At 49.9% G+C, this 27,581-nt stretch overlaps 2 protein-coding genes and 1 long non-coding RNA gene across 6 annotated transcripts in view; 1 reads left to right on the forward strand and 2 right to left on the reverse strand.

The window, feature by feature from the left end:
• The first annotated feature begins 1,075 nt into the window (after positions 1 to 1,075).
• On the forward strand, positions 1,076 to 27,037 carry VPS37B (VPS37B subunit of ESCRT-I). 3 transcript variants are annotated; one of them, XR_003516983.1, is made up of 5 exons: positions 1,076 to 1,246; positions 22,835 to 23,006; positions 24,441 to 24,523; positions 25,304 to 25,927; positions 26,902 to 27,037. XR_003516983.1 is itself a non-coding variant. In XM_027576557.2 (5 exons), the coding sequence occupies exons 2-5, from the start codon at positions 7,694 to 7,696 to the stop codon at positions 25,799 to 25,801; spliced, it is 762 nt and encodes a 253-aa protein (XP_027432358.1). In that variant the 5' UTR covers positions 1,121 to 1,246; positions 7,630 to 7,693; the 3' UTR covers positions 25,802 to 26,825. The 3 variants fall into 3 exon arrangements, 2 of the variants coding, with proteins under 2 accessions (XP_027432356.1, XP_027432358.1); XM_027576557.2 differs by lacking the exon at positions 26,902 to 27,037 and adding an exon at positions 7,630 to 7,702 and having other exon boundaries at positions 1,121 to 1,246; positions 25,304 to 26,825; XM_027576555.2 differs by lacking the exon at positions 26,902 to 27,037 and having other exon boundaries at positions 25,304 to 26,821.
• On the reverse strand, positions 19,366 to 20,954 carry LOC113912814. The gene is made up of 3 exons (XR_003516984.1): positions 20,767 to 20,954; positions 20,178 to 20,354; positions 19,366 to 19,471 (listed from the first exon to the last, which is right to left on the reverse strand). It is a non-coding gene; the product is annotated as an uncharacterized LOC113912814 (long non-coding RNA).
• The window catches only part of HIP1R (huntingtin interacting protein 1 related), a 29,951-nt gene continuing 29,289 nt past the window's right edge, over positions 26,920 to 27,581 (reverse strand). For both annotated transcript variants that reach the window (XM_027576545.2, XM_027576544.2), the window contains one exon: positions 26,920 to 27,056. The gene's annotated coding sequence lies outside the window, so the exon portion shown is untranslated. The remainder of the gene's footprint in view (positions 27,057 to 27,581) is intronic.

The raw sequence follows: 27,581 nt of genomic DNA on the forward strand, positions 1-27,581 counted from the left end.
TTTCTCTATGTGTAAGATTAAGAGGCTGCAGTAGTTAACCTCAGCCTTTAGGTTTCTTCCAACTAGAATGGTCACAGATTCCAAAGGAGGATAAAGAGTTCACAGGCTCCTGAATCTCGAGAGACTTCTAGATAGCTGAGGAGACTGAACAATTGTACCCCACATTGTGTTGTTTCTGAAAGCACAGCTTGGCCCACCTGGGTGCCTAGGTGTCTTCCCCAAAGTTAGTGCAAAGCGGTCACATGAACAGGTCTCTCTGCTCATGATCCTGTGGCCCTACTGCTTTTCTGAGGACTCCTTCCCTGAGTGTACTAAGCTAGTCCTAATCGGGCCTTTGCACATGCTTGTCTTGCCACATTGGACTTCCTACAGGAATGGTGGCTGGTTCCTCCTTTCTCGTCCTTTAGCTCTCCTTAGCTCTCCCCTTCTGAGTGCGCTGTCTTCTATCTCTAAGGTTCTTCTCTCGTCTCTTATTTCAGCATCTCTGTCCTTCTTTACAGTCTCCCAATTTGTAGCCCTTTTACTTGTTTCTCGTTTGCTTCCCTTGTCAGTCTGTTGGCTCCACTGGGCAGGGATGCTTCTTGTTTTGTTCAGAACTGGTCACCCAAAGCTTAGTCCACGTAGAAGTTCTCACTATTTGTTCAACGAGTGACTCTGCAGCTCCACAGTTCCGAGGAACCGAAGGCATCTAAAGTTGCTTTCCCCATAAAAATGCCCTTTTTTGAGATTCCCCAGGCCAGGTAGGGCTTAGGCTGCAGTAACTTCTTTCCCACTGCCTGCTTTCTTTGGATCTAGACCTTTCTTTGCCTTGAGGAAAAAGGCTCTATGTCATCACAACGCCTTCTCCTGTGCCGCAGTGACGACATTACTGCTTGGGGCGGCCTCACAAATCCATTCGCAGCTCCTTTCTTTCCCTCTAGAAGCTCCCAACCTTTCCCGGGTCAGCCCTGCTTCACGTCTTGCCCCGGGTCCGGCCTCCTACGTCACGTCCGCCCGCCCGCGCGGTGATGACGTCATGCTCCAGGGTTGGCGTCACGTGCGCCCCCCCCCCCCCACCGGGGACGGGCCTTGAGGGCGGTGCTTCCGGTCGGCGGAGCCTGGCGGCCGGAGCGGCGGTGGCGGTTGAGACGCGGGGATGGCGGGCGCCGGGAGCGAAGCCCGGTTCGCTGGGCTGTCGCTGGTGCAGCTCAACGAGCTGCTGGAGGACGAGGGGCAGCTGACGGAGATGGTGCAGAAGATGGAGGAGGTGAGCCGGGCGGGGGCGCGCGGCGGCTGCGGGGCCTCGAGGAGGGGCGTGCGGGGTCGGGGGCCCGCGGCGGGCTGGAGGTGGCCGGAGGCGGGGGCGGTCTCGGTGCCTCAGGTTGGGCTGAGGACTGCGTCGAGGAATGGGAGGGCTGGGGACGGGGTGAGGGGACGGAGCTGGAGCTGAGTGGGGCGGGGGGAAGCGCCCTGAGACGGGGCTCGAGGGATGATCGGGCTCGAGGCGAGGCTTTGAGGCACGGAGGCTGGGAATGAAGCCGGGATTAGAGAGCCTGGAACGGGCATTTGGGGGCTCGGGGGGCTGGGGCTGAGTCTGGTGGGTCGAGGAGGGAATTGGGATGGACTGGGTTGGAGAGGGTAGAGGGGGCTGCGGCGGAGGACTGGGGGTGACTGAGACCGGACGGAGGGGGCCGAGGGCTAGGTCTGGGCAGGGGTTGAGGGGCTTGAGGAGAGGGTTGAGAGGTCCAGGCGGACTGAGGCAGTAATCGGGCTCTGCGAATAGGTTTTCAGGGGCTGAGTGGACTAGCTGGTTAGGAGTCTTAGGATTGCCATTTCCAGGATGGGTTTTGGGGGGGGGGAGCTGAGGCTCCGTAGCTGAGCCTCAGCCTGAGAGGACTTTAGGATTGGGCAGCGTCTCTGAGGTTGTGGGAGGCAGGAGGCCACGGATTTAGCCAGATTAAGATTTGAGGGGTCCGTGTATCTAAGAGTTCCCAGGAGCGTTGGAGGGGCCCTGTGGGGTCTGCCTTTCATTTGGAAGGGGCCCTAGCGAAGCCATCCCAGGTGGTTCTCCGTGGTCTGGTGGGTGGGAGCAGGAACCCCTTTCTCCATAAAGTTGCCCCCTTCTGTGAAAGCAGGGAATATGGGAATCTAGTATGGTGGCTTTGCCCCGGTGTCCTACCCTGCTGGGGCCAGTGAGAGTTCCTGGAGCTATTTTTTTTGGGAGAAGATAAACCGGGGGTTGGGAGGCTGACAGCCAATCCCCACCTCTTTGATAGTTGAGGTCCTGCCCAGCCTCTGGAAGGATATGGCCACCCTGTTTCTGGTTATGTCACTGGGTTTTTTGTGGCATGGTTTGCTCTCTGGGGTAACTGGCTTCACGCTTGGATTTGCACTGTGTTGGTCTCTCCTTTTCCCAGCCTTTTTGGACTCTTTCTCTGAATGCCCCATCCTCCGGGTCTGGGTCTCCTCCAGGCAGGTGCACCCAGGCTGATCCCAGCTCTCCCCAGCCCATGTACCACTCCTACCTCTTTGTCTCCCAAGTCTGAGCCTTCCCACGCCTACAGGGCTGAGCCTCTCACCCAGAAGCCTGAGTGGGGGCTTTTGGCTTTCTTTCCCAAGAGGGATTGTTCAGCCCTGAGCCAGCTTCCTTGAAAGGGGGCTTGTATGGAGGTGGCACATTCAAAATGACTGGAAAACCCTCAACAGATTATTGTCCTGAGCTACAGAGAGGCCACTGTAGTAAGATGGTATCAGTCTCTCCATTAATACACCCCTTGTGTTCACGGGCTTTGTAACTTGGCACATAGAACATTGCTCCGAGATGCAGTTTCCCTCATTTATGGTCTCCATGTGGCACTTTCCATTTTAGAGAATAGTAAGTGACAAGATCCATCTTTCTTGACTGAAAGAGTTTCACGTTTCTAAAGAAAGAAAATCTTTGCTTAGTTTTTCTGCTTTTCAGTTGCTGGGAGACCTTTTGTTATATGTCAGCAGGCATCTTTCTAGTTTAATAATAAAATGACAGGTATAGTTTTCTAATGTGTAATACCACCTACAAATTATTTTGCTGTGTGACCATTCTGTTTCAGTAAGAACGGAATACTGTATTTATATTGGTGTAGTTAGATTGTTTATATTCTACCTTAATAGAAATAAACTGCCTTTTAGTGGAGGGAAGATTGTAGAAAGAGTCAAGTAATTTTCCTGACTCCGAGGCTGTTAGGGACAGCATGACTTGTTTCCTCTACCCAAGAAACTGGAGATTAGTACATAAAGGGAAAGGCAAATTAATCTAGCAGAACTTTGTTGGTTGCTTTTTTTTGTAAAGGTGACTGTCTTACCAGAGTACCCTGTACAAATACTGAGGACTCACCGACTGCCCTTGATTAGACCACATAATTCAAATTAACTTACTCAGCAATAGTTTGTTCTTCAGGGTGTAGTGCTTTTAAAACAAGGAAACTGATCTAGAAGACCAGAATACTTTAGCCAAGCAGCTCACCTAGCTACAGTCACACTTAGCAAATCCTGTTCCTCTGGTCACATGTGGCATGTTTCTGTGGGAACGGGTATAGCATGAATAACTAAAATTTTGGCCGTGTTACTTTGACTCAGCTGTTAATGTTATGCATTGGTTTATTGGCTTATTTCGGAGTGGTTGTGAGACACAGAAGAAAATACTCTGTAAACTGTCATCTCTTGACCAAAAGGGAACTTAGAGACTTTGGAATCAAATACTGCAGGCTGGACTTGGCCACTTGCCAGCTGTGTGATTTCAGGCAAGTTAATCCACCTCTCTGAGCATCTGTTGAAGGCTGATATAATAGAGTTGATGTGGGGATTATGTGAGATAGTGCATGTTAACACAGCACATGGTTAGTGCTCAATCAAGACTAATTGCAGTTACTAATAACCAGCTAATTCATTGTTTTTTAGAAAGGTACTGACAGCCATTAATAGCAGGTCATCCTGACAAGTTAATAGGGTCTTATTTCAAGAATATTAAGTAAGTTTTTATTTGCCATTAACTTAAGAATTCATATCTTACCTTTTTATGGTCAAAACAATTATGTAGATATCTCAGTAGGTTTAGGATGAGACTGTAAATGCAACAGGCCTTTTCCAGCATAGAATCTCTTAATCTGAACCAAAGGCTTTTTTTTTTTTTTTTTTAATTGGCAGAAGGAAGTGTTTTAAATTGTAGAGTAAGACTTCTTCAAGCCTTGAGGGGATGTTTTGTGGCAGAAAGCGTGGCTAGGTTTTGAAGGCATTCGCTGTTAGGTTTGAATACAGCTGTGCATTCTTCACTTACATTGTTTTAATTGTGGTGTGTGAGCTTTAGCGCAGCTCAAGACATTAAAATCATGTTGAAGCTATAGACGGTCTCATTTTCAGTGCCTGTGTGTTTATCTTTTCGTGTTCCTCCTGTTCCTTATGCAGTTCCCTAAATGTAGTACCATCCCCAGTGATCTTTGCTCTTTCCTTTCCTGTGGGCTGACGTTTCATATGCACACATTTTATTTTTATTTAAAGTTATTTTTACATGGCAATGGAATGTGCCTTTCTCTCTCCATCCACATTAACCCCATTGGACTTACAGGGCACTCCCTTAAAAGGAACTGTCGCTTAGGGGATTAGGCAGCTAAACCACACCTCTTGGGTCAGGTCTCCTTGTGAGCTTTCTGAGGAAATGTTGATTGGTTGGTGTTAACTAATAATTTCACCTCACTAAGGTTCAAATTCAGGATCTGTGTTCCTTTGGCAAGTGAAAATGCCCACATGCAAAAACGCTGAGGGTCTGAAAAACATTGTTTTGTGGGAAGAGTCTGGTCTGGGAGAAGCTGTTTCCCTAAGGCGTGTTCTGGTGTGATTTGTGTGGGGCTGCAGAGCTACTGCATGAATCATAATGGCTCATTGAAATGTACTGACCTTGCTTTAAACCCAGGGACTGTTTCCTCAACATGGCACTGAGCGCTGGTGGGACTGGTTTTTGGAAGTTAGGATTTAAACTCTTGGAGTGCCTGCTACTGAGTTTGTTTCTGTTCTCGTTGTTATATACAAAGGCTTCAACTTTTATGTTTGAGTCTTCTCTTCCATGGACTTATTATTTTAACCCTTGAGTAAAAAATTACTGTGCCTGAGAATATTTTCTGAAATTCGATTTTTTTTTTTAAGGAGGCATTAAGATTTTGAGGAGGGGCGCCTGGGTGGCTCAGTCGATTAAGTGTCTGCCTTTGGCTCAGGTCATGGTCCCAGGGCCCTGAGGTCGAGGCCCCCCCCCCCTCCCCAGCCAGGTCTCCCTGTTCAGCGGGGAGCCGCCTTCTCCCTCTCCCTCTGCCCCTCCCCTCCACTTGTGCGCACTCTCTCTTTCTGAAATAAATAAAATCTTAAAAATTTTGTGGAAAGGGGCGCCTGGCTGGTTCAGTCGGTGGAGCCTATGACTTTTGATCTCGGGTCATGAGTTCAAGCCCCACGTTGGGGGTAGAGCTTACCAAAAAAGATTTCATGGAAAGCACATAGCTGAGAGTGGTGTGTCTTCATTTCAGTTACTTAACTCTCTGTGCTTCGGTTCCTCCACTGTAAAGTGAGAGTAGTAACCATGCAGGTTTTGTGAGGCTGAATGGAATAGCAGGTGAAGGCAGTACTTGGCACAGAGGGGGCTTCTGTAGAGGCTAGCCCCCTTTCTTTCTTAGGAGATTTTCAGAATTGTTAGACTGGCTGGCTTAGGTGAAATTTGACCGCTTATGTAATTGCTCTCTACTTCTTTTGCATAGATTAAAAGTGCAGTGGGAGTGGTACAGTGCAGAACCGACTTTGATACCAGCTGTGTAACCTTTGGCAAGTGTTGTCTTCCCGAGTGGAGTTTCCTTATTGCAAATAAAGGGGATGACAACAGTAACCTACTTCATCGGGTTGGTTGGGTGGATTAAGTGAGTGTATAAGATGCTTAGTATGGCACCTAGCACAGTGAGCACTCAGGAAATTGTTATCAGCTGTTATTGCTAAAACAAAAAGGCTGCATATCCTTGCTGCCATTTCAAGAAGATTCCACTTCAGTTCCACAGCTGTGGGGCACTAACTGCATGCGAGGCATTTTAAGGATGGAAACATGAATAGGGTATAATCCCCGTATTATAATTTGGGGAAGAAACCAAGTATGCAGACGTTTACAGTGCAAGAGAGAATAATAGGGAGTTTCGGTTTGGAAAGATGAACATGATGAGGTGGTGGTGGTGGTGGCTGTCCAACAGTGTGAGTGTACTTAAAACTGGCACTTGAAAATGGCTAAAATGGTATAGTTTATATTTTATCACAATTTTTTAAAAAGAGAGACTAAGAAGAAGGGCCACATGTGAATTGTAAATGATATTGAAGTTCCGATGAAGAGGCTGTCTGGCTAGAGTAGTTAGATTCCTAGTGCAAGAGATAGACTTTGGTAGGTGGGTAAGATTTAAGAAAATAAATGATCGAATACAATAATACCTCTGAGAGGGTCTGGAATAATGTGAGGAGTATCTGTGCACCTGCCACCCGGCTTAGGAAGTAAACACTGCCTACCCAGTGAAAAGCCCTCTTTGTGCTCCATCCTGAGCATGACACCCCTCTCCACCCCCAGCCACGGTCTTGAATTAGATATTTATTTCTCTAGGGTTTTGAGTGAGAAACATGGGGAATCAGGAGGAAGTGACAGCAAGAGCACAGGCCCAGAGCAGGAAAGCACAGGGCAGGCTTTATGAGTGGTGAGTTGCCATCTCCTTTGCCAGATCAGATCTGCCCGTGAGTAGGGAAATGACCGAGCGCCAGAGGGGGCAGAGTGCCAGTTGAGTGAGTGGAAGGCGGGTAATTTGTTAGCAGTGAGTTTCCATGACTTTTTGGAGCAGAAGAGCACTATGATCAGAAGTACGCTTTAGGAGGTTGACTTGGCAGCAGAGTATGGGCTGGGTGAGTGCAGGAAGGTTCAGGAAAGGCCAGGGTGGAAGTGCAGTGGTGAGAAGAAACCAGGGTTTGAGCTGGGGTTCTGGGAGAGGGGACGCCAACCTCACCAGCTTTGCCTTCCATGTGCCCCCCCCACCTCCTCAGTCACAGACACATGGTCTCTTCACTCCTTTGTATACCTCTTCCGTGGCACTTGTCACATGTTTTGTAAGTCACATTGACTTCCTTGTGTCCCTGGCTAGTCTGGGGGCTCCATTTTGTCCTGTGTGTCTTTGTGACCTTGGCGTGTAGGTGCTGCTGGGTGAGTGGTGCTAACTGGCTGCAGGTGGAAATGAGTAAGGGGGGCGTGGGGGGAGGGCTCCCTGAGACTCTGCAGCCCGAGAGTGCGGGGCAGGGAGGACCGTTGTGTGGCATTTCCGGCAGCAGTTGGAAATATGGCTCTAGAGCTTGGGAACAGTCAGCTGAGACACAGGTTTTGGGGCCCACTTCCTTCAGGAAGAATCTAAAAGTTTGGAAGGCCAGCAGGAGTAACTAGCGGGCTGGGAGAAGCACAGGGAGAAATGAGTCTGGTGTTTTATAGACAAGCCGACATCCTCTTGTAGTGTTTGTACTGACCGTATCAGACTAGTCAAAAGAGGAACCTGAACTGTTTGAACCTCATCTGTCATGCAGAACTGATGTGCTCTTGAGCTAAGCCAACTTTGTTGTTTGTAGACGACCCTGACCTACGCTGGTTCAACCTAACGACTGTTGGACTTGACGAGGGTGTGAAAGCGGTATGCATTCGGTAGGTAGCATACTTGGAATTCTGAATTTGTCTTGTCGCAGGCTCACAATCTGCGGTCCCATTCTCTCCCAAGAGGCTGAGCAGTGGCCGCAGCTCCCCGTCAGCCACATGATCATGAGGTTCAACAGCCAGTATGCTGACCACCACCTGCACCCCCACGGCTGTTCTGCTTGTCACTCTCAGTGCGGTAGTCAGGAGATTACATGGGATAGTCAACACTCCATTATAAAATAGGCTTTGGGTTAGGGCGCCTGTTTGGCTCAGTCGGTAGAGCACGCGATGCTTGGTCTCACGGTTGTGAATTCAAGCCCCATGTTGGGCATGGAGCCTACTTACCATTTAAGAAAATAATAAAATCTTAAAAGAGATAGGCTTTGTGGTAGAATATTTTGCCCAACTGGAGGCTCACGTCAGTGTTCTGAGCACAATTAAGGTGGGCTAGGGTAAGCTATGGTGTTCACTAGGTTAGGGTATATTAAATACATTTTTGACTTAATGATATTTTTTGTGATGTTTTTTTTTTTTTTTTAAAGATTTTATTTATTTATTAGAGAGAATGAGAGGTAGAGAGCATGAGAGGGAAGAGGGTCAGAGGGAGAAGCAGACTCCCCGCCGAGCAGGGAGCCCGATGTGGGACTCGATCCCGGGACTCCAGGATCATGACCTGAGCCGAAGGCAGTCGCTTAACCAACTGAGCCACCCAGGCGCCCTTTTGTGATGGTTTTATCGGGATGTAACCCCATTGTAAATTAAGGAAGATCTGTATTTGGCTTTTATCACGGTATTTGTAGTAGAATGTTGCTGTGGGGATTATGCCAAATGTGCAGTGCAGGGTTTTCTATAACGACCTGTGTGTCAGCCACTGTTCACATATATAATCACTGACTCTCTGAACGTGCTGAGACAAGAGTTGGTTTATTTCCTCCCTCTGCTCTGTGGGTTTTTCAGATTCCATCATTATTAGGGAAAACTGTCTTACCTAGTGGTAAAAAGGCGGAGGAAAGTAGTTTGTGGAATTGGTTCCTAGGGAAGAATGAAAGCAGAGCAGTAGATGCAGCTTTGTTGTCCTAGGTTACGTTGCAGTATGTCAAGAGAAAGCTTTTGAAAGCATTTCTCATGGAATTATGAGGAATATTGTTCATGACTCTGCCGAAGAGTTGATGTGAAAAGCGTATATTTGAATAGTTTATTACGTTACAAGCAGTGTCATAGTTAATGTTTCCTTCAAGTCAGATCTTTCATTATCACCAAAGGTGGTGCCACCAGGAGTGGCCTCGAGGTTCTGTTCCTGTCCGTTGCCTGGTGCCTGGGTCGGCAGAGGGACAGAGTAAGCGCTAATTAATGCTTGCCATCAGACAGCAGCTTTCGTCAGTGTGAACACAGCTGGGGCCGAGCCAGTTTATTCATTACTCAGCCTTTATGGAGCACCTTGGGGATGGGAAGCCACGAAGTCACTTCGCTTTCCTCTTTTAGGATTTCGCAGGTGTACAAAAGTCAGTCTTCACAAATATTGGATGTGTGAAACAGTAGTGATGGGGACACTAGTGGCAGGGGACCCAACAGGCCTTTGTGGGGCTGGGGGAGATCCACAGAGAATGTTTCCCAGAGGAGAGATGACTCATGAGCTGTGATTCAAAGGAAGAGTTAACCAGGTAATGAGGGAGAAGGCCTTCCAGGCACGGGGGTGGACAGCCGGCACAGATGCAGAGGAAAAACCTAGAGAGGGGTGCACAGCAGGAATATTCAGCCTTGCTGGAGGGACCGAGAGAGGCCAGATGGCTTGATCCTCTTGGCAGAGGGAGCCGCGGGAGTGCTGTGGTCACAGTTGTGGCTTAAATGGACAGTTCGGGCAGCCCCGTTGGTGGGGGTGGATTTGAGGGGGTAAGACCAGAAAGCAGGGAGATCAGCTGGAAGGCCGAAAGGTGGTTGGTAACAAAGACCTTCGGGGCAGCCCCAAATCACTGACTTGAGGGCTCACGCCAGGCTCCTCGCAGGCCTGGGAGTCTTGTTTTGTACCCGATTCAAATAGGAACACAGTTATATGGTTTGTCTGTCAGAGGCAGACTTTTGAAGAGTATAGGGAGAAACTAACAGAGCCACTAACACCATCTGGAAAGAAATGATAAAGAGGAGGCAAAGGTTATAAAAAGCCTCACAAAAAACGTAAGGTCGGTTCCTAAGCATAGCGGTTAAAGATGGGGTTTGGGTTGCTAGGAAACGCTGGGCACCGTTAACCTCCCCGAATGTCCGTTCCCTCATCTTTAAAACGGGCACATTAGAACAGTGGGCTTACGAGGCATCAGGAGGGTCAACCACGAAGATGTTTGTGAGCTGCTGAGCTCGGGCTGTGGCAGGACTACGTGCCCGGTAGATGGAGGCCGTGGCCGTCTTAATAAGGTGCTGGGGCTGTTTGCTTCAGGGTAGCATTTCCCTTGGCCGTCCTTGGGGCGCTCATGCTGTGCATGTCAGTGGCAGTCACATGAAAAGGAGTTCCATGGTAAATAAATTTGGGAAACCAGTGTTTTAAAAGGTTTTGGTTTCGCTTTGCTTTGTTTGGTACTTACTACCAGGGTGTGCGGTGAAGCTCCGGAGGGGCAGACGTTGCTGCATTTCCCAGACTTGATCATGGAACTCGTGGGACTGCTTCCCTGGGGCATGCTTTGGCAAGTGCTTGTTTAGGGGATAATGTGCCATCTGCTTCCAATGCCCATGGGTACTGCTGTTTCACACACGGTCCCGTAGTTACTTGATATTCATAGCGCCCCTCTGTGTCCTCAGTGGCTGGTCTCCTTTCACATACTCTGTTGAAGAACACAGGCTGTGTATGGTATTTTATTTTATTTGTTCTGAGTATATAGTATTTCAAATTTCTGATTCCAATTGATCGAATCTTTAAAAATATTTTTTGTGTTTATTACAGAAAATTATAAAGAAGAAAAACATAATCACATGTAATACCACCACCCAGAGAGAAGAGGAATACTGTTAACATTTTATATTGCTTTTTTTTTTCTTGTTTTCCCCCCACTGGGATCATTCTGTATAGAGAGTTTTTTGTTTGCTGTGTGTGTGTGTGTGTACGTGTGTGTGTGTGTGTGTGTGTGTGTGTGTGTGTTTTAACCTAAAGTTATACTCTGGTCATTTTATTTTTTTATTTTTTTAAGATTTTATTTATTCATGAGAGACAGAGAGAGAGGCAGAGGGAGAAGCAGGCTCCCAAGGAGCAGGGAGCCCGATGTGGGACTCGATCCCAGGACTCTGGGATCATGACCTGAGCCGAAGGCAGACGCCTAACCATCTGAGCCACCCAGGCGCCCCATTTTCTTATTTTTTTTTTAATCAGAATATTATTATAGGACAATTTGGGTTTTTGTATTTTTTTTTTAGATTTTATTTGAGAGAGAGCGAGAGTGAGAGAGCTCGAGAGCGTGTGCATGCATGCAATCCCAGGACCCTGAGATCATGGCCAGAGCCAAAGTTAGATGCTCAACTGACTGAGCCACTCAGGTGCCCCATGCAGTTTAATGGCTGCATGATACTTGATCATGTGGATATGTCCTAATTTATGTAATCATTCCCTTATTGGATATTTAGGTGCTTTTTTTTGCTACCATATTACGTTGTCATTAACATCTTTGAACATAAATCTGTTAATCATTTTTTTTTAAAGATTTTATTTATTTATTTGACAGAGAGAGACACAGCAAGAGGGGGAACACAAGCAGGGGGAGTGGGAGAGGGAGAAGCAGGCTCTCCGCCGAGCAGGGAGCCCGATGCGGGACTCGATCCCAGGACCCTGGAATCATGACCTGAGCCGAAGGCAGACGCTTAACGACTGAGCCACCCAGGCGCCCTGTTAATCATTTTTTTAAAAATTGATATTTTAAGTCTTAGGCAGTTTTTTAGTTAGAACATCAAATTCCCTACATCAAATAAAATTGTAGGTATTTTTTGTTATGAAATTTAAGTAGAGGGGTGCCTGGGTGGCTCAGTCGTTAAGCGTCTGCCTTTGGCTCAGGTAATGGGCTCCCCGCTCAGCGGGAAGCCTGCTTCTCCCTCTCCCACTCCCCCTGCTTGTGTTCCCTCTTCACTGTGTCTCTCTCTGTCAAATAAATTAAAAAAAAAAATTTTTTTTAAAGATGTCATTTTTTTTTAAGATTTTTATTTATTTACTTGACAGAGACAGAGGCACAGCGAGAGAGGGAACACAAGCAGGGGGAGTGGGAGAGGGAGAAGCAGGCTTCCCACTGAGCAGGGAGCCCGATGCGGGGCTCGATCCCAGGACCCTGGGATTATGACCTGAGCCGAAGGCAGACGCTTAACGACTGAGCCACCCAGGCGCCCCCCGCAAAAGAAATTTAAGTAGAATAGTTTCGGGGTAACTGATTCTTCTTTGACTAATCCTTCTCTACCCCTGGACTAAAGAAATCCCACAATTAGAATAGCATTTTCTCATACTGAATAGAAGATGAATAATTTCAGTCATGTGAGAGTAAATTTTATCCACTAAACTGAATTCTTGACTCAGGTGTTGGAAAATTTATATCATGATGTATTTTAAGTGTAAAAGCAAAATTGTCAAAAGATTGTAGTCTTAATATACGTAAGCTAGGATCCACCTGGTTAGGCATTTTTGTATTTGCACCTGTGTAAAGACTGTCCCAGAAAATTTATACATTCAATTCTTGTAAATTGTGGTTAAAAGGAAATAGAGAAAAGGCAAAAAACCCTTCAGCTCTTACTAAACAAATGATTGCTTTGGTGGTTTGTCCTGGCCAGAAACTGCTAATAAGAAAAGCAGGACTTATAGGGCGCCTGGGTGGCTCAGTCGGTTAAGCGTCTGCCTTTGGCTCTACCCTGGTCATGATCCCAGGGTCCTGGGTCCACACATTGGGCTCCCTGCTCAGCGGGGAGCCTGCTTCTCCCTCTCCCTCTGCGTGTCACTCTCCCTGCTTGTGCTCTCTCTCTGTCTCTCTTTGTCAAATAAATAAAATCTTTAAAAAAAAAAGGCAGAATTTAGACGTTCTATCTTCCATAGGCTTTCCTTTGGGGAAGGGAGAAGTAATCTGGATTTAAAATTACAGTAGGAGCTATTAATTGACAGACCTCCACTTAACCAGAATGTTTCAGTAATTGACATTTCCCACCATCAGATATAGTGATTAATGCCCCCCTCCCCATGATCATGATCAGGTATCTGGACATTTCTGCTCCCACACTGCAGTTGTATACTTAGAGTTGAGAACCTGTCCATTCTGTTTTTTTTTTTTTTTTTTGAAGATTTTATTTATTTGACAGCTCAAGTAGGCAGAGAGGCAGGGAGAGGGAGAAGCAGGCTTCCCGCCAAGCAGGGAGCCCGATGCGGGACTCGATCCCAGGACCCTGGGATCATGACCTGAGCCAAAGGCAGCCGCTTAACCGACTGAGCCACCCAGGCGCCCCCATTCTGGTTTTCTTACAGTAATTATTTCGCTAAGTACTGTGGCAGCTGATGAGCCATGAGTGAAAAGACAAGGAGAGAAATTGGAGCTGAGTGCTTTGAAGAGTTAATAGAAGGTGGTGCCCTAGAAACAAACTTGCTAGTGAATTAAGTATGGACCAGGCTTCGGGAGAACGGAATTCCAGGATTCTGCACTCACCTCGCACATCTAGTCTTAAACCCTCCACATCAAAGGATGTGGTCTGGATGAAAAAGAACTTCTGGAACTCAAGCTAGTGGAACCTTTCTCTTGGAAAAGACCTTTGCCTTGAATGAAGAAATGGACAGATGTATATCTTTAAAATTTTGTGTGTTTAGCGATTTACGGCTTTAACGAAACTGCCCAGCTGACCAGCAGCTAATTGGTTCTGATAATATGGACTGAGGGCTTCTTGATGGCTTCCCTGGCTCACCTGCCAACGTTGATTTGGTAGGACCGAGTGTGACAAGCCCCTTGCCTTTAGGAGACAGGGACAAAGGCAGTTAACGTTGTGATCAGGTTGGTGCTCCTGTCCTGCCTTTTCTTCCTCCCTCCTCCCAGAGTACTCAGAAATTATAAGGTCACTGATACTAGGAAAGTAACATTTTCTAGCATGTGACAAGTTATCAGAACTGGTCACACCTATTATTATATTTCTTATTGACATCATTAACCACATAAGTCCAGGAAGTAGGGAGATCACCCACCCCTGTGAATGTTAGGAAGTAAGTCTAGGAAAGCAAAAGCACCCTGGTGTGTTGAACCTGCCAGAACTAGAAAGCTAATTCTTCTCTGGGACTAGTCCATTTATTTTCAGACCTAGCTTTTTGGCATTTCTACGGTTAGTTGCACGTAAAGTGAATAACATACTGATTTTTAAGATGTGAGCCAGCTCCATATGGAAGGGATCATTCCAGTCTCTGTCCTGTTGCCTGCTACTTTGAGGGCAGCTAGTTTCACCTCAAGGATTTTGACATCCCCAATCAAAAATAGCAATCTTTATTAATCTAATATGTTCGCTCTGTTGAGTGGGTTGTTTTGGTGGAACATTAGCTAAGCAGCCGGTAAATTTTCTCTCCCGAGTAGGCTGTAGCCTTGGAGATGGTTTCACACAACCCACCAGGTGGTTGTATTTTAGGACAGTTTCATAATGTTCTACAGTTCTTTCACTGTATTTTTGAGTTTTCAGATCTTTAGTTTTTGTTAACATGTTAAACAGTCCAACTCTGTAACTCTTAAGTTTTTTCACTTGTGGATTTGTAGCACACCTCCGGGATATTGTGGGCTTGGATTACAGGCTCCACTGAAAGCCTGAATTTGGTTGGAAGACTGGAGAGGGGGAGTTTGTCACTGGCAAGGTCTTCACTGAATGGAAGATGAGTTTGGGCTTGCTTTTTTTTTTTTTTAAGATTTTATTTATTTATTTGACAGAGAGAAAGCACAAGTAGACAGTGGCAGGCAGAGGGAGAGGAAGAAGCAGGCTCCCCGCTGTGCGGGGAGCCGGATGTAGGGCTCGATCCCAGGAACCTGGGATCATGACCTGAGCTGAAGGCAGCCGCTTAACCGACTGAGCCACCCAGGCGCCCCGAATTTGGGCTTTCTAATAACCTAAGCTTTAACAGGAAAGCCCACACTCAAATTGCATGTGATCTTGGTGATATTTACCCTAAGATTAATTGGTGAGTTAGATCATGTGTAGTACAATAAAAGGAGAGATTAACCTGGCTGAACGCATGCCAGGCTTTTTGGTCACCTGATCCATAAGCTTGCTGTATTTAGAGTCTCAATGCAACCTAACATTTTCTACTGGTAGGGAAGTACAAAAGCTAAGCTTTAATTTATGCCTCATCTTTATATTATGGATAGCTTTCAATTTAATTTTATCTGGAGAGGAAAATAGAAATATAAAAATGAATTTCCCACCAAAAGGAGCCAGTATTTCTTGGAGAAGGACTAGTCCAGATCGGGGGCAGCAAATGTACACATGGGTCTGGGACAGCTTGTTCTACTAGAGAGCGGGAAAGCTCTCCAACCCCTGGGGACCCACCTTGAAGTGTCTCCCACTGGCCGTGGGCAATTTGAGCCTCAGGAAGATTACTAACTGCAGTTAATTGAAACCTATAAAAAATACATATCCGTTACTTAATAATGCCCCCCCAAAAAAGCTTATTAGTCTTTATCAGGGGTTGCTTGATCATTAACTCAGTCTTCTAAAAGTTGGTTTAAGACTGGGGAGAGGTTGCGGTGGAAATAAACAGTCATCCTGCTTTTCCTATATAAACGATTTCAGATGGTCAGCCAGATGAGGCAGAAGCTCATTACAAGAGGAATTGAAGCCAACACAGGCAGAAGTTGAAGTTAGAGAGTTATTGTTAATTTTAATGTGATTACGGCATTATAGTTGTAAAGTTCTTGCCTATTAAAGATACATACTAAAGTTTTTTAAGGGTGAAATGATAGGATGCCTGAAATTTGCTTTAAAATACTTGAGGAAAAAAAGTGGGGGGGGGGGCACCTGGGTGGCTCAGTTGGTTAAGTGTCTGCCTTCGGCTCAGGTCATGATCCCAGGGTCCTGGGATCGAGTCCCACATTGGACTCTCTGCTTGGCAGGAAGCCTGCTTCTCTCTCTGCTGCTCCCCCTGCTTGTGTTCCCTCTCTCGCTGTGTCTCTCTGTCAAATAAATTTTAAAAATCCTTAAAAAAAAAATGGGACGTATCTCAATGAAGCAGTATGGGTGAATATCACTAATTGTCAAACCCTGGACAAGGTACACAGATTCGTTATACTCCTCTCTCTACTTTCCCTTCGTGTTTGAAAATATCCTCAATAAAAAGGTAAATGAAAGATATAAACAGAAATTGAGATGAGTGAATCCTGGAACTTGAAAAGAGAAGTGAGAGTCGAACAGTTCTGTGCAGTGGATGGTAGATGCTACGGCGTCATGCAGGGCACAGTCCTGTAGAAAACGCACTTGGGAGACAGAATATCCTGACCCTTAACCTCAGGACTCTAGTCACTCACGGGCACTCCAGACTCTGCTGGTCTCTTAAACCTCCCTGAGACTGTATTTCTTTCCTGGGTAAAATGGGGGCAAATCTGTCTCCCCTTTGCTGAGAGGATTGAATACATAAAGAGAAGGTGGCACAATGCCAGGCATGCAGTAAGTGCTCAGTAAATGTTAGCAGATACTGTTGAAACATGTAGGGTGCTGACGGGAGTGAAGTTTTCACACCAGTAACTTAAGTGTTTAAGTTCATACTATATGGGTTTTTGTTGTTCTTTTTCTCTTTTGAGCCATTTCATTTATTTTTTTTTAAGGATTTTATTCATTTGAGACACAGAGATAGAAGAGAAAGCGTGAGCAGGGAGAGAGGCAGAGAGAGAGGGAGAAGCAGGCTCCTTGCTGAGCCAGGAGCCCGATGTGGGGCTCGATCCCAAGACCCTGGGATGACCTGAGCCGAAGGCGGACGCTTAACCATCTGAGCCACCCAGGCGCTCCCATTTCATTTATTTGGAGAGCAAATGCAGTCTGTGTTGAGAGCTGCAGGGAGAAGGGTCTGGCGCCCCCTGAAGTTGGGCAGCGGGATGCTCACAGGGCCTGCTTACACTTGGGGTTGTGAGGACAGACTGTTCTGGTTATTGGCTCCCCAGAACCTGGTGACAGGTGCTATTTTAGTATTTCTTGAATGAATGAACGAACGAACCAGCCCACCATGGTGTTGGAGCATCTTGTTGTGGCTGCTCCGAGCTCTACGTGAGGTCCTGAAGTCTGTGCGTCTTTGGGAATACAGCCCTGGGGCGCCCTTGCTGGTCCTTCCGGCCCCGCTTTCCCGGCGGGAGGGGGCGGGCTCCGCCGCGGGGATGGGGCAGGGGTTGTGCGCACTGGCTGCTGGCTGAGGTGTGTGTGTGTGTCCCGCGTCGCCGGTTTCTCTGCCGTGATGGGGAGCCTTGCTTCAGAGCCGTAGCGGTCGTCACCCTGAGAGTCTCCTCTTGCACCTCCCTTCCAAACCACTGTATGCTCTGGAAGTGTCTGGTTTGGAAAACCCGCACCGCGAGCTCAAGCCTCTGAACCCCCGCGGCCAGCAGGGCGCAGGCCGCTGCCATCCCTCTGCTTCTCCTCGGCGACCATTGCACGTGTCACCCATAGGGCATTTATATCTGGCTTCTTCCGCACCAACTTTATTGTCGACTGCACTTCCCTAGCCCAAATTCAGCTCGAATGGCATGCGTGTGAGGTAGCGTGTAGCATGTGCATGCTGTGGGACCCTCAGTGTTAACGTGAGCGTCGTGAGAGCGAGAGGGGGGTCTTCACGTTTCTGCCTGGACAAGCGTGTTCAAAATACCTCGTTTTCTTTTTCTTTTTCATGTGTGTGGGTGTGTGTATGTGGTTGATGGTCCTTTATTTTTATTTATTTTTTAATTTAATTTTTTTTTTACTATTTGAGAGAGAATGAGAGACAGCACGAGAGGCAGGAGGGTCCGAGGGAGAAGCGGACTCCCCGCTGAGCAGCGAGCCCGATGCGGGGCCCGATCCCGGGACTCCAGGATCATGACCTGAGCCGAAGGCAGTCGCCCAACCAACTGAGCCCCCCAGGCGCCCTGTTTTGATTTATAGAAGCGTAGTTGACCTGTAACTTCCTGTGTAGATGATTCAGTGGCCGCCACGATGAGTGTGGTCCCCGTCTGTCATCCTCCCACGTTGTGACAATGTTACTGTGTTCCCTGTGCTGGGCTTTCCATCTCCATGACTTACTTATAACTGGAAGTTGGTACCTCCTAATCCCCTTCACCTATGTCACCCTTTTTTGAAATAGCTTATTTTGCTAGAGCCTCTGCTCTTCTGGTTCTAATACTAACAGGTTGTATTAAAAAATAATACTCTTGGGCGCCTGGGTGGCTCAGTTGGTTAAAGCGACTGCCTTCGGCTCAGGTCATGATCCCGGAGTCCTGGGATCGAGTCCCACATCGGGCTCCCGGCTCAGTGGGGAGCCTGGTTCTCCCTCTGACCCTGTCCCCTCTCATGCTGTTTCCCTCTCTCTCTCTCTCTCTCTCTCTCTCTCTCTCTCAAATAAATAAAATGTTTAAAAAAAAATAATACTCTTGGGGCGCCTGGGTGGCTCAGTCGTTAAGCCTCTGCCTTCAGCTCAGGTTATAATCCCAGGGTCCTGGGATCGAGCCCCGCATCGGGCTCCCTGCCCCGCAGGAAGCCTGCTTCTCCCTCTCCCACTCGCCCTGCTTGTGTTCTCTCTCTCGCTGTCTCACTCTCTGTCAAATAAATAAAATCTTAAAAAAAAAAAAAATACTTGAAGCACCATGTACAAGGAGAAAGAGAAAAGTTAAAAAAAAAAAGATCATTCAGAGGTTGCTGTTAACTTCGAGTGAACATTGTTACCGCTCATGGAGGGAAGGGGCAGAAAGGATTAGAGAAATTGGGTGCTGTTCCACATGCTACAATCCTGCATCTCGTTTTTCTCTGATTATGAACAGAAAAGGAAACTGAAGTGGAGTATGTGTTTAAAAAATGTTTCCTTACCACAGTGAGGCTATTTCCTGAAAGGATTTCTCTATGGTTAAGAAAAAGGCTCATGAGAACCATCCAGAGGTCGGCAGCACGGTTTTCAGTCTCAGGTATCTGTTGGCCCTGTGACGTGGCTCCTAAACCGCGGTGACCCCTGCAAGCATTCTCAGGGTCACGGCACGGATCCAGTCACAGTCGCCGAGCCTGGGGTCGGTCTCACGGGCGGTGGAGAGCTGGGCCGTGTGTCACCCACAGTGGCTGCCTCTTGGACCTTGCTGAGCGTGCTGTGCACCGTCCCCAGGGAGAGGGCCCCGGGCCTATTCCAGCCAGCTCGCCTTTGCTTTGCAAGTGATAGAACAAGACTGGCTGTTTCCTCCCCATTTCTAATTGGAGCAAGGGAAAGGAATATTACGGAGAAAGGAGTTTTTCTGCATCTAGTGCAGCATCCCAGGTGTGTTCTGAGGTGCATCCGAGTGTTGGAATGGCTTTATCAGATGCTTAAGAAGCTGCTCCCCCCTCAGCACACTGTCCTGGCCTTGTCCCCTGGAGAGTGCTGTGGGTGGTCACTTAGAACTTACCAATATTTACTAACAAAAACATCTGAATACCCGAAGGATATAAAAAAAAATTACAGCTTTTAATGCCTGTCCGTTGTAGTTTTATTTGGCCCTTGCTGGCTGGCATATTAAACCAGCCTTTATGCATCCTGTGCAAAGAGGCTGTGCTGCTTTGTGTTGCTGTCTTCTAGGACTTTCTGACATGCAGGAGACGTGATTTTGACCGATTTAGACCCTGCGGGAATAAAATTTCTTTGTAGATATGTTTTATGCGGAGACCAGAGCAGTGGTGCTTAGCTGGACCCATGCCTGGGCCTCATGGAGGATTTAGCTGGCGCGGGGGGGTTTGAGCAAACCAGCACCCCTTCCCCTCAGGTGACTCTAAGATCCGGCCACCGTGGGCAAGCACTGCTGAAGAGCAGTCCTTTAACGGCATGCTAGAATTAGACACCTCGGGATGCCAATACCTTTCCATTGTCCCTACGGAGATCTTTGCTCACAGCTGTGCCTCCACTGAAGATGGAAATCCTGCTTCCAGAATTAACCTTAGCCCCAGTGTGAGACCCCCCACCGCCCCCAACTTGGTCTCAAAAGACTTCATCAAGGGAGCCTGTCTGCTCTGCGTAAAGGATTTGGGGCATTTGTTGCTTGACCTACACAGCTTTTACCTCCTTCTACATTATGTGATCCATCTTATTTGCTGGACCTGGCCTCAAATGACTGGCTTTTGGGGGGTGGGGAAGGATCTCTGCTTCAGTCAGCAGATCCTTCCTGAGTGATCCCCGTTAGGTGCTTGGGACACCAAGATCCTGCCGATGTTAGTATTCCGGTGGGGAAGACTGTGAGCAGGGAGACTTCCTACTCGCAGATTGCAGCCAGTGGCTGCGAAGACATGGGTGCTGGGGCCCCACCCTGAGCAGGAGCCCGTGGGAAGAGCAGACCTGAGCTCCAGAGGCCGTGCAGGAAAAGGCTGGGGGTGCTCTCGGAAGTTCCCGTGGCGGGCAGATGGGGACCCAGTGATGAGGGCATGTTAAGGTCCGTTCCATTTATGATGACTGAGTTTATGTGACCATAGGAGTGCTCCTCTTCCTCCCAGTGCTCTGGGCCTAACTCAGGGCCTGGCAGAGAAGAGTTGCCCAATAAATGTTTATTGAACAAAGACTTAAGATTGAGTCAGAATGCTGGAGTGCAGGGAGCCGGGGGGCGGGGCGGCCCGGGCTGTGGCCTTGAACACCTGCCCCTTCGCCGCCGTCAGAGGAGACCGGCATGCGGGGGAGGGGGGTTGTAGAGAAACTCCTCAGCAGTTTCTTGATTTATAATTAAACTTTAAATTTTGAGGTAGTTGTAGATTCACAAGTGGTTGTAAGAAACAAGAGATCCTGTGTGTCCCTCCCTCCCCCACCGTGGGGACCCCTTGTGGAATTCTGCCCCACCCTCACAGCCCTGTTGTTGACCCTGGTCGGGATAGGGGCGAGCAGAGCATCCCCTCCCCATGAACTTCCTTCCCGAGGCCCTTCCCCAACCACTCACCTGTCTCCATTTCTGTGATTGTCATTTCAAAAGTGTTGTATACACTGGATCCTCGAGTGTGTGACCCTTGGGCTGGCTTTTTTCACTCAGCATAATTCCCTGGAGTCTCGTCCAAGTTGCCACGTGTGTCAGACTTTGTTCTTTTTTAGACTGAGCGGTGTTCCGTGGTGTGGATGCGGCGCACTTGGTTCAGCCGTCCACGGACAAGGACGGCTGTGTGGCTTGGGGGTTTTGGCCGTTGCAAATAAAGCCGTGTCGAACGTTCCCGTACGGGGTTTGGTGGGAACAGAAGTTTTCATTTCCCCTGAGGTGAATGCTCAGGAGTACAATTTCTGGGTCGCATGGTAGTTGCATGTTTCGTCTTAAAAGAAATTGCTGAGCTGTGCTCCCGAGTGGACTATATACAAAGGTTTATGTTTGTTTGTTTGTTCTTTCAAATGGCTTAACAATAGAAGGAAAGCCTCCTGTGCAGGGGCTCGGGATGCGGCGCACGGGTGCGGCGGAGGGGGGGGGGGCCCTTCCGGAACTCTGCGCTGCCAGGAAGCCTGTTTACACGAGGGCCCCAGATTCTCCCTGCCGGCTAAAAGCAGCAAGAGAAGAGAGAGTATTTCTGCTGCTCTAATTTTGTAGTGTTGAGCTAGAGGCTCAATTTTCTATCTTAATTTAAATCCCGTTTTAAGGTGAGCCTAATCTTTAGGGCCCTGGGCCCAGCTCCTGGGTATGGAAGGTCCAGACCACGTGCCTGCTGCAGGGAGCCCCCCCGCCCCGGGGCTGGAGCTGCTGCCGTGTTGTCTCCCATCACTAGGGCACGCGTGTGAGTGGGTGCCTGCGTGCCGGCTGCGCTGGGGACTGGGCTGGCACCCTGGGTGGGCTTGGCCAGAAGCAGAGGCAGCACAGTGGGAAATCTGCACCCAGACTCTCAAGAGGAAGGAAGTCATGGCGAAAATAGCCTGGGTGGGGGACGCCTGGGTGGCTCAGTCGTTAAGCGTCTACCTTTGGCTCAGGTCATGGTCCCAGGGTCCTGGGATCGAGCCCCGCATCGGGCTCCCTGCCCGGCGGGAAGCCTGCTTCTCCCTCTCCCACTCCCCCGCTTGTGTTCCCTCTCTCGCTGTGTCGCTCTCTGTCAAATAAATAAATCTTTTTAAAAAAAGAAAATAGTCTGGGTGGGGTGGCAGCAAATATCAAGGGGAAAGTGAGGTAACTGGCGCTGGGTTGCAGGAAAGCTACGAGAAAGCAGCAGAATGGGGCAGGACCGTGCGCTGTGGGAACTTCAGGTCCACACAGCGAGGTTGCTGCGGGCAGGCCATGGTGGTGGAGTCCTGTCACTAGCCAGTACGAATGGTGTCCTATGTGTTTGGGGTTTTCTTTAAACATAGTTTTGCTAAGTTTTATTAGGGAATTCTTTGCCTTGTCTTCAGACCCTAACATTTCCCCCTCACCCTTGTGGTCCCGGGCGCCAGGGCTTCTCCCTCCCAAATAATGCCTGGCGGGCAGATCAGCCCCTTGGCCCCAGCTTTGGGTCTGGAGGTGGGCGTGGGAGAGCGAGCAGGGTCACTGTAAACGGAATGCGTTCCCAGGGGGTGTCAGGCTTTTGTGTTTGATCTCTAAGCCTGATGATTGAGCCTGAATTGACACCATGCCAACTGGTTCTCTGCTGTTAAAAGTGATTCTTTAACTTCCTGTGGAGCAGCAGAAACTGGTTTTGAACAAATCTAGCCCTAAATCTTTACAGCTGTTGATCCCTGCAAGCACAGCGGAGGAGTAAGGGATTCCAGCCACAGCGCAGCTAGCGAAGTAAAGAGCCTTGACAAGTCACAAGACAAAGCCCGTCTGCAAATCGTTGGAAAGGAAGTAGCTTTGCTCTTTAAGAACAGGGAGCCGTGTCCAAACTACAAACCCAGAGGGGCTGGAGTCTGGGCCGGGAGTGGCCCACATGTGGTCTCAGCCGGGGACCAGCCCAATGACGGAAGCAGATGCTGGGGCTCCTGGGGGCGGGGCTCAGGAACCTCCAGAGACTGGTCTGCGAACTAACACTCGTTGGTTCTCATCATCCTGTGTTCCTTAACAGACGCAGAATGTTCAGCTCAACAAAGAAATGACACTCGCCAGCAACCGGAGCCTGGCAGAAGGAAACCTTCTGTACCAGCCCCAACTGGACGCCCTGAAAGCACGTTTGACCCAGAAGTACCAGGAACTCCAGGTTCTCTTTGAAGCCTATCAGATAAAGAAGACCAAATTAGGTAACTTTTCCAGGGTGATCCTTCCAGAATAAAGAGTGGAGGGAAGGGCACATTTTCAAGCTGTTGGGCTACCAGGAGAGAAGTATTATTATGGAAAAATTTCAGATTGAGACACTGGTTAAGGCCACAAAGAAAAAGTGTACATACAGAGTCATTCCACCTATTTAGAAAAGAGACTTAGCCACTTTTTAAACAAAATTTCACTTTCTCCAGACAGCCAAAAAAAAGTAATTTTCTGAATCATGGTATTGAACAAATGTCTCCTCCTGTGAGTTAGGCCTTCAGAGTTAGTGCTGAGAAATATTCCTCATGGGGGGAATATTTCATCTTATGGGGACATTTCATCTTAACATCTCACTTAGATTTATGTCATTATGAAGAGCTGTAGGAACTGAGTATGGAGTCCTGAGCTGAGTGCTCGAAAGCCTAATGGCTTTCGAGGGGGCTCCAGTGAAGAAAAGGTTAAAAGCCCTGCCCTTCAGTGAGGTCTGATACCAGGACTCCCTCAGCGTCTGCGTCACTGCAGTAAAAGCTCAGGAAGGCAGGCCCAGCCTGAGGAGCTCTTTCCTGGCTGGGAGGATGTACCTTGTAATGTAAACTGGTAAAAATCGGCTTGGGAAAGTTGTTTGGCAAAACCTACCTGAGGGAAACCTGTGCTGACTCTGTGATTCAGCCAGTCTGCCCCTCGGTGTGCCCCCAGCAGAGATGGACGCTCGTGGCTGTCCATGGACAGGCCCAAGAATGTTCACGTAGCTTTGTTTGTAATAGTGGAGTTTGGAAACCACCTAAATGTCCGTGTACAGAATGCTGGGTCCGTGAGTTCTGGTCTCTACACAGTGGACATTGAAGGAAACCGGGATCTCAGATCCACGGTGTGGGCTGGAAGGGGCCAGCACAGAGCACGCCCTGGGTGATGCGCTCCCGTGAAGTTCTCAGCCAGGCAGGACTTGGGCATCGGCGCCGCCTCGGGGCCAGTCTCTGGGAGCGGTCCTGGTGAGCCTTTGCGAATGTTCTGTATCCTGATCTGGGTGGTGGTGGTGGGGGTTTATACACTTTTAAAAATTGAGGTGCTAGGCTTAAATTACATCTATTTGATGTAAGTTACTACTCAGAAATACAAAGGAAATCTGCATGGGGTGGTTCATGTTATGTTGTGTGTTGGGTGACAGCCCTCTGTAGGGCCAACGGTGACATGGGGTGTGGGATGCATGGTGTAGCCCCGAGTTTGTCCCCTGTTTTGTCCCGTGTGCTCCTTCCTTTCCTGGATTTTAAGGCTTTGACTTTCAGCTCCCTAGGAAGCTGTCTGTTAACCTTTCCAGGTAAGGTGCGCTCCTCTTTGAAAGGAGGATGGCACGGAGCCTGGGGGAGCATGTCGTTCTGAGGGGCTGGGGCCCGGATGCCCCCTTCTCTCATCATGCCCCTTGCTTCTTTCAGACAGGCAGTCTAGCAGCGCTTCCTTGGAGACCCTGCTGGCACTCCTGCAGGCAGAAGGGGCCAAGATTGAGGAAGACACCGAGGTAAAGCCAGCCAACCGGCGTGAGTGCAGTGCCCCAGGGCACAGATCCCAGGGTCTGGGCCAGTTCCTCTGCGGCCAGGAGGCTGTAGTGGGCCTGGGGCTCCAGCGAACGGTGCGCACCGTACTGCGAGTCCACGCCGGTCCCGGGGGCTTCCAGCAGCCGACGCACCTTCGGCTCTGAATCCGCGGGCAGGGCCGAGCCTTTGAGATGCAGCTCGTTGAGCGCTTGAGGTTGGAGCCTCACTAAGCAATACGGCCCTGAGTCAGGGTCAAAAGTTGCACAGCTGTAGCAAGCTGAGGTGGGCGGCACGTTGCCAAGTTGGGCCGGGTGGTCGAATTCACCCCTGGGTGTGGGTGGCTCCCTGGTGGGGCACGAGCCTGTCTCTGTCCTACTGACTCTACGGTGGAAGGAAGGAAATGGACTCGGGCTGGCTTGGTGAGAAGGTGGGAAGCGGGTCGGGTGGTTTCCTCTGGGCCTTGAAGCCCAGCAGCTCAGGGCTGCCGAGAGGCCCGCTTCCTCAAGGGCTGGCTCCCCCTCAGGCCTGCTGCCTTGTGCAGCTTGTGGGGGTGCGGCGGGCGGTCAGGACCAGCTACCTCTTTCCCCTTCTCTCTGCCAGGGTGCTGGGGGGGCCGCTCTGAGGTCAGCCAGGGTCTGCAGTGGGAAGCGGGGGACGGGGGGGCGGAAGGAAGCTGGGTGTTGTCTCTCGCTGGGTGGTGAAGGGAGCTTCCTTCCCTAAGGGCTGACCTGTCCCTGTAACCAGCTTTCTCCTGCTGCTTTCAGAACATGGCAGAGAAGTTTCTTGATGGAGAGCTTCCTCTGGACTCCTTCATCGATGTCTATCAGAGCCAGCGGAAACTGGCCCACACTCGAAGAGTTAAAATCGAGAAGCTCCAGGAGCTGGTGCTGAAGGGGCAGAGACTTCCACAGGCCTCTGTGCCGGCCCCACTGCTGCCCAGGGTGCCCGAGCCGGTGCCCGCTGCCCCCCTGCCCTACCCTACCTCGGAGGCCGGTGGGCCTCCCTCCATGCTACCTCGGCGCATCCCTCCGCCACCGCCCCCGGTGCCTGCAGGACGCTTGGCCACGCCGTTTACCGCCGCCATGGGCTCGGGACAGGCCCTCCCGTACCCGGGGTCACAGTGCCCTCCCCTGCCCCCCCGCATGGGCCTGCCCCCCCAGCAAGGATTTGCCGCACAGTTCGTGTCTCCGTACCCGCCCGCTCTCCCCCAGAGGCCCCCGCCCCGGCTGCCTCCACACCAGCCAGGCTTCATCCTCCAGTGAGCCTCCCCCGTCCTTCCTGGGAGGCTGCACCTGCCGGCCGGGGCTCTGCACACACAGGCTGCGAGGACCAGGGGGCCGGTGCCCTGGGCCAGCACGTCCATTTGATTTTAGAACTGTAGGTCAGCGGTAAGTAGCCGTAGGACCCGGTTTTGTACCCAGGAGGTTGTGTGTGCAAGGCCTCAGCCTGGCATCCCCACGGTCGCGCTGGTTGGTTTTTGGTATGATTTTTAAGTCTTGTAATGTTGATGGACTTCTAGGTCTGGGGGAAAAGCGTCCCTCCCTCCCCGCTTAGAATTGTGGTCCTCCCATTGCGACTTTATTTAATGAGCATGCTCCATCGTTTCTTCTTTGTTTGCAAAAGTCCAGACCGCGCGGCCTCGCCCACCGCGCGCCACGGTCCCTGGTCAGGGTAGGTCAGGTGGGCTGGCCTGGAAGGTGCTTACTGAATCTGGGGGCAGGGGTTGCCAGTCACCCCTCCCCCCAAACCTGGATGCTTCAAAGCCCCGTGCAGCGTTTGCACTGGGCCCACGGCCAGGTCCAGAGGCTGGGTGAGTTGCAGCCAGGCCGGAGGAGGGGGGTCTGAGCTGGGCCTTGCACGGCGATGCCCTCCACTCCTTTTCTCTCTCCGCCGTGGGCCAGCCCCTGACGGTTTCTACAAAGAAATACTCCCCCTAATATTTTTACTACCTAATTTTCCTATTTTATATTGGCAAAGAAAACTTTTTGGACACAAGACCATTCAGGGAAACTTTATAAAAATGCAAATATTGTTTAGAGCAGATTGAAGTACAGAAGTGAATGCCATTTCCTTTTTTACAAGCAGTGTATGGTCACACCTGTGGGTGCCTGTGCTGTGCCTTAGTTTCCCCTGGCGCCAGTGAGGGGCCGGCCCCAACTCCCCTGCAGGCCCCCAGGCTGGGCAGGCGGAGGGGTAGCTCCTATAAGCGGCTTTATGTTCCCAGAGGGGCTTGTTAGTTGTGTTACCAGCGGAAGCAGCCTGTCTCCCCCCCCCCCCCCCCCCCCCCCCCCCCCCCCCCCCCCCCCCCGCCCCATGGACCAAGATCCTTGTAGCCAATCTTCTCTTCTGCTGGGGCCTCCAGGCAGGAGGGGCACAGAGGGACTCGAGCAGCATCTCGGCTGGGGCCGGAGCCAGCCAGCACCAGGATCCTTGGAGGGTGCCAACAAACTCGGACGCGCTGGCCACACCCCTGGCTCTTCCTGGCCCTTTAGGGTCGCACCGGCCCAGGTGACAGAACTGAGACAGAGCACACAGGGGGTCGGTCCCAGCAGGCCAGGGCCGAGACCACCATGCTTTGTCTTCAGCTGCCCTGGGCGTGAACACCCCTGTACCATCACTGTTTGTAATGCTGGGGGGGACGATTTACTGCCCTGCCACTCAGAGTTCTGGGAAGCTTGAGATTGGTGCTCCCCCCCCCCAATCCCTCCACCACCCACCCCGAGGTCGGGGGATGCCCGCAACCTGTGCAGGGCGTAGCCAAATGTGTGAGCTCAGTGTGGATGTGGGGAAGGGGCTGCCAGGCTGGCCTCGTCTCTCTCCAGGGCCATGCCTGAGCCGGGGCTGTAAAGCTGGAGGACCCTTTTTAATAAACAGAATTAACGATGGTCCTGTCATTTCTTTACTTGGGGATGTGCATGGCATGTTTGGTTCTAGATGCTCAGTGATCAGAGTTCCAAGAGGGAAGCTGACTTGTGTCTGTTGCAGTTGAGAAGCCACCCAAGATGGCTGAGGTGTCTGCCTTGACCGGGGTCCCTGGCACTA

This window comes from Zalophus californianus, chromosome 14 (genome assembly GCF_009762305.2).
Source record: "Zalophus californianus isolate mZalCal1 chromosome 14, mZalCal1.pri.v2, whole genome shotgun sequence".
In the NCBI taxonomy this organism is placed as follows: domain Eukaryota; kingdom Metazoa; phylum Chordata; class Mammalia; order Carnivora; family Otariidae; genus Zalophus; species Zalophus californianus.

What these genes read in the sequence shown, in the direction of transcription:
- VPS37B (XM_027576555.2), top strand. Translation starts at nt 1,136, where the DNA reads ATGGCGGGCGCCGGGAGCGAAGCCCGGTTCGCTGGGCTGTCGCTGGTG. An exon ending in GATAAAGAAGACCAAATTAG is followed by an intron (nt 23,007 to 24,440) that starts GTAACTTTTCCA and finishes TGCTTCTTTCAG; the next exon opens with ACAGGCAGTCTAGCAGCGCT. An exon ending in AGATTGAGGAAGACACCGAG is followed by an intron (nt 24,524 to 25,303) that starts GTAAAGCCAGCC and finishes TGCTGCTTTCAG; the next exon opens with AACATGGCAGAGAAGTTTCT.